A 13172-nucleotide genomic window follows, 5' to 3' on the forward strand; every position below is an offset into this window, starting at 1 on the left:
CAGGTGACGCAAACATCACCAGTTATTATTATTTTAACAGTGACAACTAACCCCACAAATATTTTTATTTACTCAGTTAACAAAGCACGTCTATTTCTATTTTGATGTTTAGTTTAGCTTCCTCAGAATGTCCAGGGTATCTGCAAAAAAAGTTCTTCAAAAAGGCTTTGGAAGGTATTAAACAGTCTTTAAATATTTAAATTGATGGAAGTCTTGGCTGCTAACGTTGGTTATAAAATGTTTCTGTCGTTCTTCTCCTGTGATCTAACAGTGGCATTGTTGTGATGGTGCATTAAGCTTATCAGGTCCAGGTCGCGTCAATTTAATTAATTATGTCATTAGGAATTATTGTTACATACTGCTGAGAAAAATGCTGATATGTATAATAATATATAACATGGTCCAACATGGTCCCAAGAAGGAACTTCTGCAATGAACAGCCTCCTGCAGCACAACCTGCCCCATAATCTATCCCATAAAACTGCAGACAGTCAATCAGTCAGTAGCCGTGTCCCTGCAGCCGGCCAGCCATGGGATATTTTGGCATCGATGAGGCATCTCAAACAAGTGTATCAGAGTGTTTCTACTGTAGAACCAATAACAGCAAACAGCTCAGACCACGTGGTACAGCTTTGTTTTCATCTATTGTTTTAGCCTTGTGTTGTTTTAAAGCATGTTTTTGGTCTAAACACCTGTTAAGACCTGAACTTCAGTTTTGTTGTGAACTTCAGTTTGTCCACAGCAGGAAACAGACATCCAGGCTCTAATCTCCCTCAGACAATTCTGTGAAATGGTCAGATTTTAAAGTTCACCAGGTTTCATAAATGCATGAAGCCGAACATCATCAGCAATAAGAGACAAAGTGACAGATAATGTGTCCCAAGGAGAACATGTTGAGAGAATAAAATGGGGCCCAGGATTGACCCCTGAGGAACTCCACAGGTCAGAGGAGCAGTGACACTTTAGAAACAATGACATTAGGATTAGATAAATAAGTGGATTACATTTCATGTGCTGTACCAGATATCCCAAAAGATGTTTTCCTCCCCTCTTCTGGATCTAACCCTAACCCAGCATTTTTCTGAATCATGGATGTGCTAAGTGGGGGAGGTGCTAATCTGTTAAGAACATGTGTATATTAAAAAATCTTTGTGAAATTGAATCCCAGCATTAAGACTGTTGGTTTCTGTCCTCCAGCAGCAGCAGAGTCGGTCACCATGAGTCTGGACGAGGACGCCCGCTGGCTGGATTGGATGACCAAACAGTTTGAGAGCATCGCAGGAGACGACAAAGAGATCGACATCGATGAGTTCAAAACGGCTCTCAAAGTCAAAGAGGTGAGAAAGCCAGAGGTGGAGGAAGTATTCAGATCTATTACTTACCATAAGTACCAATACAACAATGTAAAAATACTCTGTTACAAATAAAAGGTATGCATGAAAACATAGTAAAGTTTTACCAGCAAAATATACTAAAGTACCAGTAAAAGTATTCATTTTGTCCCTGTGACTGATATCTGACATTATTAGATTGTTAATACTGATCAATGTTGGAGCAGCATCTTACTGTTGTTGCTGCTCGAGGTGGAGCTACTTTAAATACAGTTAGTTTTAACTGCTTTATATACAGTTAGCTATATATATATATATTTTTTTTTCTTTTTTCTTTTTTTATTTACACACAACCGCACACTGATTTATATATATCACAAGACAAACGGGTTGGAAACCATTGGTTTCATCTTTAATGATGATGTATTTTATAAGATTAATTATATGTTTTTATGTAAAAATCTGTATTCTGTGCAGTCTTTCTTTGCCGAACGTTTCTTTGCGCTGTTTGACTCGGACGGCAGCAGCTCCATCAGTCTGGACGAGCTGCTGAAAGCTCTGGACCTCCTGATCCACGGCAGCGAGACGGACAAGCTCAAGTTCCTCTTCCAGGTCTATGATGTGGACGGTCAGTCATCCAGTTACACAAACACACACATATATGGACATAGGATGACTAATAAATGATGACCCATGACAGAAGCTATGGTTAATACAGATATGCAGATGATATGGCCTTTGCTGGACCTTTGTGTAAGGGTGATAATAATAAGTAATAGGAGAGTTGGTATGAACCATGTGACTGCTCTCCAGATATTTGGAGTCAGCAGTGAACTGGACTAGTTCTTACGTAGAGATTAGTTGTTACTGAATATTTACAGCCACTAACTGCAAGTGCAGCTGTTGTGTAGCTAACTGAAGCATCTAACAAAGCTAGCGTTAGCATGCTAATATATGAGCCATTTAGAGTAAAAGAGGTAATATGGAGTACGGTCAACATATCTGACCTGAAACTTGATAAATGCTGATTTTAAATAACATTTCACTAAAATAAAACGTTATGCTAATAACACTTGACTAAATGAGTAAATATAGTCAATAAGCTTAGCATAATGAAATATTTCACTCTCATTATATAGCCTCTAAAACACTAGTTTCTGGAAGGTATGCTAGTTTGTGATGCTACAGCGACTTCCTGTTTACATAGTTCATTGCTCTTGATTGGACAGCGCTGCAGATGTTTCCTAGCAACAGATTTACACATTACTAAAGTCTTAACTAGCTGAGAGGTTTCTTAAGGGTTAGGTTTAAGGGGGTTTGGGTTGTTCGCTCTTTGCGAACAGAGGGTGAGGAGGAGGAAGGTCTGTGTAGGAGATAGTCATTTTTCTCGGTCGCTTCTTAGAGACTCAGTTTTAATCTTGTTTTGTGTTGTGTGACTTGTTGTGTATTGTATTTATTACCTGAAATATTCAGTACCAGTGCACTCATTCAAGATTAGAAAGCAGCATAAATTTAGAAATAAAAGTATGTACAAAAATATAAAAATAAGAAATAGAAAATAAAAATATACAATACACATTTACAATATTTAAGTGAAAAATAAAAGTAAAAAATATATACAACAGCAATGTATATGTATGTCTATATATATATATGTATGTATTGTAATGTATGTCATTTAAGAATAAGTAATAGTGAGGTAGTATATGTTATGCTAATAACATGTCAGTGTTGTTGTTATGTGTTTTCCACTTGTGTGGACAATAAAGCTCTTTTAGTTTAATAGAGGTTGTTTTTGCTCACAGGCAGCGGTTCTATCGATCCAGACGAGCTGAGGACAGTTTTGAAGTCGTGTCTGCGTGAGAGCGCCATCTCTCTGCCAGAGGAGAAGCTGGACGACCTGACGCTGGCGCTGTTCGAGTCGGCTGACAAAGACAACAGCGGCGCCATCACCTTCGAGGAGCTCAAGGCCGAGCTGGAGAACTTCCCGGAGGTGATGGAGAACCTCACCATCAGGTCAGACAACACTAACATTCACTGTCTGCATGTTGTCCTCTGCTGCTCTCTGCACTTATTACTGTTATTTCCTATTATTTATTATTCCTGTGATTACTATATATAATATACAATAATAATATATAATATTATTACTACAAAGCACAGTTAACTGAATTCTACCTGTGGGGGCAGCAACACGTACTTCCTGTGTCCAGTCTGACGTGACACGAAGAAGAAGAACTTTCAAAGATCTGCAGAGTTTTTATTGAAGATTTAGTAGAGGATGGAGCTTTAATCGAATCCCTTTTTGACGTGTCTTTGCAATTTCTAAATATATTTCTAAAGCATGGGGCAGTCAGAGAAAAGTAACTTACCTCACACTCAAAAAGTAACCCTCACACTTTATATTGATAACAGATTATTTATCAATGAATCAGTGTACAGTGTTTTAACTGACATGCACTGATGCATAAATGTAGATTTTGTTTGTTTTGTATTGTTTAAACTCAATCTCTTTGGGTTTGGGACGGTTGGACAGACAAAACAAGACATTTAAAGTCACTGTTTTCATATATTCTATCGACTAGATTATCATTAACAGTGAATAATAATGAAAATAATTGATAGTTGCAGCCTAAGAATAAACCAAACCACTAAACAGAAGCAGAGGTTGAAAAGTCCTTTGAGTATTTTACACTAACATGAATTCCTCCTCTTGACTCTCATCTCTCTCTCTTGTTCTTCCTCTGCCTCTCTCGCCCGTCCTCGCCTCCTCAGTGCTGCTAACTGGTTGAAGCCTCCTGATGTGGATCAGAAGAAGCGTCATGCTCCACGTTACCTGACGCGAGCCTACTGGCACAACAACAGCCGTAAGCTGCTGTTCCTGTGCCTGTACGCCTGCCTCAGTGTGCTGCTGTTCATCGGGGCCATGCTGCAGCACAGTCACGGGGGGGCCTGGTACATGGTGGCCAAGGGCTGCGGACAGTGTCTCAACTTCAACTGCACCTTCGTCATGGTACGACACCAGCCAGTGCAGAGGAGGCAGGACAGAGGGGTGCAGTTAGTGCTGCTGGAGGGGTTCATGTGAAGCAGCAGGGAGTCCTTTTCCAGCCTGTTACACATGAAAACATCTGCACTTCACGATAATCACACATGCATAAGAGACAGTTACATATAAAAGCTATAAAATGGATACAATTACACATAAGTCCCTGTAATATCTGGCTCTTTGAAACCGGCTCTGATGCGGGAGGTTGGACAAAAGAGGGTAAACGCTATGGATGGAAAAATCTGGATAATTTACAGCAAACTCTGCTTCATATCTTCACATTTTGACTTGTTTTCATTCTCTTGTGGTTTCTTTGATGAAGCCAAACTCACTGTAAGTTTTCCATTTCCATTACTGAACTGCATTTTATGGATTTTACTACTTATTATATATCTTGTGTGTGTGTGTGTGTGTGTGTGTGTGTGTGTGTGCAGATGCTGATGCTGCGGCGCTGTTTAACCTGGCTGAGAGCGACCTGGATAGTGAGGGTCTTACCTCTGGACCAGAACATCTTGCTGCATCAGATCGTGGGCTACGCCGTCCTCTGCTTCACACTGGTGCACACTACCGCTCACATCTTCAACTTTGGTACAAACTGAGTATTGATCAGAGTGTGTCACTTATTTAGGTTTCATTTCAGATGAAGTGGGACGGCAAGCATCATTTCAGATGTTGACTCTTCTCTTATTTTGATTGATTATCAGATGACATTGCATTTATTAGTTATTAGTTATGAGAATCTTTGATCACACGGAGCTGTGGGTAAAACTATTAGCACATCGTTTATTATACATATGAAATGAATGAGAAGTATTTATGCAAGTGTTGATCCTGTAGAAAACTAGGACTGATGAGGAACTGAAGTGAAAATGCACTCATTTCTTTCACTTTGATGTCTTGTTGATGATGCTGATGTGTGATACGTTCTGTTTTACTTTATTTCTATTATTTCTGTTCACAATCAAATGGAACAAACAGAAGTCACATGTGCAGGAGACGTTTAGTCGAGGGGAGGGCGGGTAAAAATTAAATAAACTTTGGTACAAACATGCATTTATTTACACATAAACATACACAAGCGGTGAGTCGTGTTGAGAAACAGGTGTGAAATAAGTCTTTATGCTTCGTCTCTGTGTTTCAGTGCAGCTGTCAGAGAGCAGTGAGTACAGGCTGTGGGAGTACCTGCTGACCACGAGGCCCGGGATCGGCTGGGTGAAGGGGACGGCCTCATTGACCGGAGTCGTTCTGCAGGTAGTGATCTGCCTCATGGTGCTTTGCTCCAGCACCTTTGTACGACGCAGCGGACACTTTGAAGTAAGACTCAACAGGCTTGCACTGATGTATATATCTGTATCTGAATATACTGTATGTTGTATATGTGTCTTTTTGTGTCTTTCTCTGTCTCTGCATGCACAGCATCACTTTCTCCACCTTCACCCACAATAATCATGTTATGTAGTGTCCAGTCTGTATACAGTGTGTGTGGCTCCCTCTTGTGTCTGTACTCAGTTATTACAATATAGACCCAATTAAAACTCCAACTGAAGCTGGTCTGTTTTTATTCTCATATATTTATTCTACATATATTGTTTCATTGTCCCGTCCTTGATGTTCAGTAGACGGTGTAACATCAAACTCTCAGTGAGAAAAATCTTTAAAGAAAGTAAAAGATTATTAGATATTTTTAACTTAACACTTTAATGAATCCAATCTCAGTCTTTCTAATAATCATGGGTTTCATGGGATGAGATGATAAACAGCTGACACTGTGTGCTGTTTGTCCTCCAGGTGTTCTACTGGTCCCACCTGTCCTACGTGTGGGTCTGGTCTCTGCTGATGGTTCACTGTGCAAACTTCTGGAAGTGGTTTGTGGTCCCTGGTTTGATCTTCCTGCTGGAGAAGATTGTAGGAATCGCAGTTTCTCGTATGGGAGGTCTTTACATCGTGGAGGTCAACCTGCTGCCGTCCAAGGTGCCGAACACAACCTGACAGTTTATTGATCGGTCATCAGTGTGATGAACCTACATTTTATGTTTCAGACTGCAGCAGTCTGAGTTTAAAAGCATGAGATTATTTAAATTACAGATTGTCTCTGTGTTTAAAATCTGAAAGCGACACATCATTGGTCGGTTTGTTTTCATGGTTTAGAGAGTTGAGAATCCCTGATTGGTGCGAGGGCTGCTGGCATTTTTTTTTTGAGATTTAGAAATGTATTTAATTTGTCATTCAGTAACCAGTGATCATTACATTTGGTAGGACGTTTATTCAAAGAAGAAAACAGTTTATCAGCCTCAGTATGTCCTCAGACACCTATAGGATGATGTTTGCAGATGTACTGGGAATGTCCAAATGTGAGATGTGTCCTCAATTTCTCAACATCACAAATCTGAATTGTCCCAAATGATTCTTGTCTTCTCTCTGGTGTCGCAGCTGCTAAAATGACATGAGAAATTATTTTTCTTAAATGATCACAACTAAATTAGAAAAATCAATAAAATATAATTATTTTCTAGAGATGGCTCTAGAATTCGTAGAAGATTCGTAAATGAGTGAACCTCTCAGCTCATGTCATCTGTCTGCATGGAGACATGTTCTTGTCATGCCGAACATGAAACTGTCAGACATACCTGTTACAGGTAACATTTACCTGAAACAGGGTTCTTGGTGCATCTTCTAGCAGTTTGCAGTTGAATCAGGAGCTTCTCAGTTGGAGGACAGAAAACTTCAGAGGGACAAAAAGGGACTGGAGCTGTCTGATTGATTTACAGCCTTTAATTGTACTAACACATAAATGTTTCAACACCACTGTGTCGTCATCAGAGTCAAACAGAAAAAAATACCTAGATTGTGTTCATCAGAGGTCAGAAATGGTTGATGTAGTTCTGTCATCATGGAAAGTAGCAGCATGATGTGATCAGCGCCTGGGCTGGATGAATGTCTGACATGTCTGATATTAATAGTACTGTGTGTGCTGTGTGTTTTTCTGTGTGCAGGTGACTCACCTGGTGATCAAACGTCCTCAGTTCTTTCATTTCAAACCTGGAGATTACGTCTACATCAACATCCCGGAGATCGCCAAGTACGAGTGGCATCCGTTCACCATCAGCAGCGCTCCGGAGCAGTCAGGTACACCGTGGGCTTTAAAAGAGGTGTGGCTGGCAGGGATTGGGCAGCAGAGCATCAGATCCTTAAGAAACAGGCCAATCAGAGGAGTGGGTGTAGTCAAGGGGGGATACTGTGGACCAAAAAGAGCAGCTAATTACGCTGACCCTCAGTTGAGGGTTTAGTGTGAATATAACATTGTGTTCAGCAGCCGATATCAGTGTAACCCAATTTCAAAGTAGTTCCCTGCTACGACCTTTGACCTGCAGATGCTCTGTGGCTTCACATCCGCTCGATGGGTCAGTGGACCAACCGTCTGTACGAGTACTTCAGACAGCCAGAGAGCCCGGCGGTCAGCCCCAAGAGACTGGCCACCAGCCTGAGGAACCGGAGACAACTGATGAAGGCCCAGGTTCAAAACACACACACACAGTCGTGTTTCCATCACTTCAGAGGACATTACATTGACTTACATTTGTTTCCTGGAGACTTACTCTAACCTAACCCCTAATCTTAAACCTCGGTGTCTTCACCATAAATTGAATGACTTATGTTATGGGGACTGTTTTGTCCCCAAAAGGAGGGCGAGTCCCCACAATGTGACTGTGTAAACAGATTTATGTCCCTACAATATGAGTAATACACGCCCACACACACAGACACTCACACACACACACACACACACACACACACACACACACACACACACACACACACACACACTTTCCTGTGAATCAGTGTCTCTGTCAGCCAGGTTATATTTCATGACGTGTCCCATCGTTTTTACTTGTGATTTCTTTGCAGGAGGAGTTGTTCAACTCTACAAACTGTGGCGGAGGAGTAGCTTCTAATGAGGACAACGCCATCGAGCTGATGATGTACCGCCAGAACGGCTCCCTGTCCGGTGAGGCCCCGGCCCCGATGTCTGACTCTCAGGGGCCAGCGGAGCCTCTTCCAGACGAGCTGGGGCCGGCAGAGAGAGGAGAGGCTCCTCCACTCAAAGAGGTCAAGAAATGTGTCTTCAGTATATTAACAAATATCTGATGGACTTTTATCTGTTATCAGATGGTTCTCCTTTTTAACCTGCAGGTTTCTGCCAAGTTTGGTGAGAATCACAGGTTCTGTAACATCAAGGTGAGCAAATTTAGCATCCGTGCATTTACAAAGACGTAACTCCAACACACAGTGGCCACAAGAACATAACATTGGACTTCCCCGCTGTATGATGTATATACACACATATATATGGAGAGAAAGAAAGAAAATAAATAATAACTAAAATTTTAAAACAAAAATTATCAGGATCATTTAAGAGATTCTATAATATAAGGAGTCTCCACTTAGTGTCTTTAAATACTATAAATCTAAAACCTGAATATGTTGTTTCATAGTATTCAGACAGAGTATTCTATGTTGTGTGTCAGTGTTATGTAGACGGACCGTATGGGACTCCTACGAGACAGATCTTTGCCTCTGAACATGCTGTCCTGATCGGGGCCGGCATCGGAATCACACCGTTCGCCTCCATCCTGCAGAGTATCATGTACCGGTAAGATACCAGACTGCATAAGGCAGACAGGATAAAACCACCCTCTACACTGCATCCCAGCATGCCTTGGTCTGAATGAATGGTTAGCACATTCTACACATGACTATTAAATACTACACACAGCTGGTGCTGAGGTGCAGACTATAGGATATGTAATATACAATAATCATCACATGCTGCCTACAATGCAAGTAGAAGTGACTCTTCACTTCGGGGGAAGGGAACTTTCTGTTTTTGCTTTGCTATAAACACAATTTTATCATGAAATTCTTAAAACTTACATTTGAATTTGAGTTTGTGGACGTTTGCTGCAACTTCTTTTGCTTTAAAATGTGTAATTTCTGTGGAGCGACAGTTACAATTACAATGTGTTCCATACTTCTTTATTAAATATGTTTTGGGCCTTTAATGCTGGAGAGTTAAGAGATGATGGTGATGGTTTTTTTTTTTACCTACTATTTGTCTACTAATGCCCGTCAAACAGTCAGAGGTCAGATCAAAGGCTAGGGGCAGAATAGACAAGAAGAATGAATGAAGTGCTTCAAATAATATGTAAAATTAGCTTCATATGTAACTTGATAAATGTTTGATTTATACAGATACCGCAGGAGGAAGCAGAACTGTCCCAACTGTAGCTACTCCTGGTGTGAAAACATTAAAGACAGTGACATGAAGTTACGCAAAGTAAGAAAACACCATGAAGGATTAGTTATTAGTGATGTTTCTTTGCACATATTATGTCATAGTTTAATTAAATGATTGTGAAAATGTATTTGATGTGAACAGACGTGGATATTAGTCTGTTTTGTACCCTGCAGGTCGACTTCATCTGGATCAACAGAGACCAGAAGTCTTTTGAATGGTTTGTCAGTTTACTGACGAACCTGGAGATGGACCAGGCCGATGAAGAGCCAGAAGGTGAGAAAGAGTGATACATAAAGAAAGCCATGTAGAGAGATAATCCGGATTATGAACAGACAGAAATAAAACCTCTGATGAACCTCTGTTGTCCATCAGGCCGCTTCCTGGAGATGCACATGTACATGACGTCAGCGCTCAGTAAGAATGACATGAAGGCCATCGGCCTGCAGATGGCGCTGGACCTCCTGGCCAAGAAGGAGAAGAGAGACTCCATCACTGGACTGAGGACCAGAACCCAACCTGGACGACCTGAGTGGGGGAAGGTGAGGACATACTGTCATGTAGTGAAGGAGAGTTTCAACATGCAAAAATATATGGATATATACCATATTATTTAGGGCTGTTATTAAGGATTATTTTCATTATTGATGAATCCTTTAGTTAATAAAATATCTATAAAATAGTGACACACATCCATCACAAGTTCCCAGAGTTCAAGGTGACGTCTTCAAATGTCCGAACTACAAAACTTAAAGATATTCAGTTTACTGATATATGAAACAGAAAAACAGTAAATCATCACAGCTGAGATCTTTAAAGGATGTTTGGTATTTTTGCTTGATAAATGACTTAAACAATGAATTGATTATCAAATTATTGTTGCTGATACGTTTTCTGTTGATTGTTTCAGCAGTAATATAATTTACTCAATAGAGAGTATATGTACTTCATTCCATTAAAAGTTAACATATCAATGTATTTGAGCACTAAAAAAAGGCATTAAACTTTCGCTGTTTCCATTTCCAGCTCAAACATGTTCGATAACATTATCAAATATAATGAATGTGAGGGAATATGAGCAGGATCAGCAGCAGCAGCACGGCTACACAAACATGCTGTTTGTATCAGACTGGGGGCTGTTGATCTGTCATTAGCTTAGACAGGTTTAAACCTGTGTTGTCTGGGTCAAAGACACATGATCACTTAAACCTTATTGCTGTGTCCTCAGAAGCTGTACTTTACTATTTTACTGTCTTGTGCTAGTATTTTGAGGTGAGACCAAATATTTTGTCGATTCCTCATTTAATGGGGCCTTTAAAGGGGGTTATGTTTCCTTATTTTCTGACAATGTGTGATTACTGTCTGTAAAGCACATTGGTGATATTTTCTGGTTGTTAAGTTTGTGATGAAACATCTTATTGTTTGAAGCATTTTCTCCTCTGAAACATGTTGTTGTGTGTCAGGTGTTTCAGAAAGTGTCTGAGGAGAAGAAAGGGAAAGTCCACGTGTTTTACTGCGGCTCTCCTGCGCTGGCTAAAGTCATCAAAGCTCAGTGTGAACACTTCGGCTTCAACTTCTACAAGGAAAACTTCTGAGGAGGTCACCTGCTGTTCAACACACAACTCCTGCTGTGCCATCCTCTGTGTGTGTGTGTGTGTCTGTGTGTGTGTGTCTGTGTGTGTGTGTGTGTGTGTGTGTTGCTTTTGCTTTGTACCATGTTATTTTTTTCTTCTCTTCATAACAACCGTCTGTGTTGTGTTTCTGCCTTGTTTCCTGCCTGTAGAAAATGACCCATCGTGTTAGCTGTTAAATCATATATGCACTGGTGTGGTTTAACTGGTGACACATTGTTTATATAATGTACCTGTGTAGATCCGGTGATGAGTCATTTATGTCTGCATATAGAGAATAAATGTTTTCTTCTCTCTGAAAGTAATTTCCTACGTTTCATCTCAGAAATCCACAGAAAAGCAGCTCAGTGTGACATTATAATGGTTTATACACATAAGGCTGCAGCTACATGCTAAGAGAAAGGTCTCTAGCTGTTTTCAGATTTGTGGTTATTTGTGAATTTTTTGGATAAAGTTATTTAAATGAAACCATGTGAGAAGTTTAGAGGGGCAATGTCTCTTTGGTGGAACTGATAAGAATTCATAAACATCCCAAGAGGTCACAAGACAAAGAGGTTGGGAACCACTGGTTTAATCTTTAATATAATTATATAGTATATATTATTAATACCAGTAATATTTTGGAAAATTTGAGAGGTAACTGATAAATAAGCTGTCAGGTAAATGTAGTGGAGTAAAAAGTACAATATTTCCCTCTGAGATGCAGCGGAGTAGAAGTGTAAAGTAGTATAATATGGAAATACTCAATTAAAGTGCCTTAATATTGTACTTAAGTAAATGTACTTTGTTACAGTCCTGATAACTTCTGACTGTGTGCAGACAGCAGCGCTGGTTACAGTCCAGGAAAATTCTTCTTAGCATTTCACCAGGGCGATAAAAACTGAAATGCATCTGCAGGATCTTCACATCTGTCATCCTGTTGACGTCATTGGGGAGTGCAGGTGTTTCTGACGCCCTCCTGCATTCAGCAGAACATATGTCAGCATCACTGCAGCAAAATGCAGAACTCTACAGGAAAGTCGTCGTGCTGGTCTCAGCCTCTTCTGACCTCAGTGAGCAAAACACACCTTCACAAAGTATTCAACATCACAGATTAGATTCAAAATGCATTCAGGTGGGTTTTTACATGTCATGTTTATAAACATATTTTATGATATTTTGTAATTTATACTTTACCTGAAGAAAAAAAAATTTTTACTGGGGGGATTTTTCAAGTTTATCAGAGTGGATGGTAAGCATATTGCAAGTCATGTCACTGATTTTCAACCCTGGTCTCAGCTCTTTAAAAGTTGTTTTCCTCTAGAAATTACACTCTGGACTGTTGCTCCCAGTAACATTAAAGGTTTCCCAGTTTCTGAAGCTGAAAAGTGACCGTGTCAGGGTATCTATGAGGAACTTTTCATCCAAATATATCTGAGACTAATGGAAAAAAAAATCTGATAACCCCCTTCAATCATGTGGTGTAGTTATACTAGTATTTGAGGGAGTGACTGGGGAATATTTTTACTTTAACATAATCTGTTTTTTTACACAATTAATAAACCATATTTAGATAATAGTATCCACAGATACTACCTTGTTCATTTTCTATTAATTTTATGGTTTATGTCAGCAGGTTTAATTCGTTTTTTAGTTCTTAATGATGGATTATATCAGTGAATGCCTTCTAAGTGACTGTAATAGATTTTCTCAGTTCTTTCGTGAGTCCAGACTTATTTCTTCAATAAAATAAAAAAAATTGACCCAGACTGGAAAAAAAGAAACTATTTCCAGGATCTCTAGTCGAAGTAAGAGTAGCCTCTTGCTGGCGCAAATTATGGTATTTTCCGATGGATTTAATTGTATCTCAAACGATTTGAAACACTTCTACA

General features: G+C 39.8%; 1 protein-coding gene across 1 annotated transcript; it reads left to right on the forward strand.

The window, feature by feature from the left end:
- The first annotated feature begins 1217 nt into the window (after positions 1-1217).
- On the forward strand, positions 1218-11265 carry nox5 (NADPH oxidase, EF-hand calcium binding domain 5). Its single transcript, XM_070907729.1, is given in 15 exon segments — positions 1218-1337; positions 1809-1959; positions 3137-3347; positions 4107-4344; positions 4812-4976; positions 5524-5691; positions 6166-6348; positions 7371-7503; positions 7749-7891; positions 8569-8613; positions 8904-9028; positions 9628-9712; positions 9847-9946; positions 10046-10212; positions 11134-11265. Coding segments are annotated over 15 exon segments (2166 nt in total).
- Positions 11266-13172: the final 1907 nt, after the last annotated feature.

The sequence above is a fragment of the Enoplosus armatus genome, chromosome 6 (assembly GCF_043641665.1).
Source record: "Enoplosus armatus isolate fEnoArm2 chromosome 6, fEnoArm2.hap1, whole genome shotgun sequence".
NCBI classification, from domain to species: Eukaryota; Metazoa; Chordata; class Actinopteri; order Centrarchiformes; family Enoplosidae; genus Enoplosus; species Enoplosus armatus.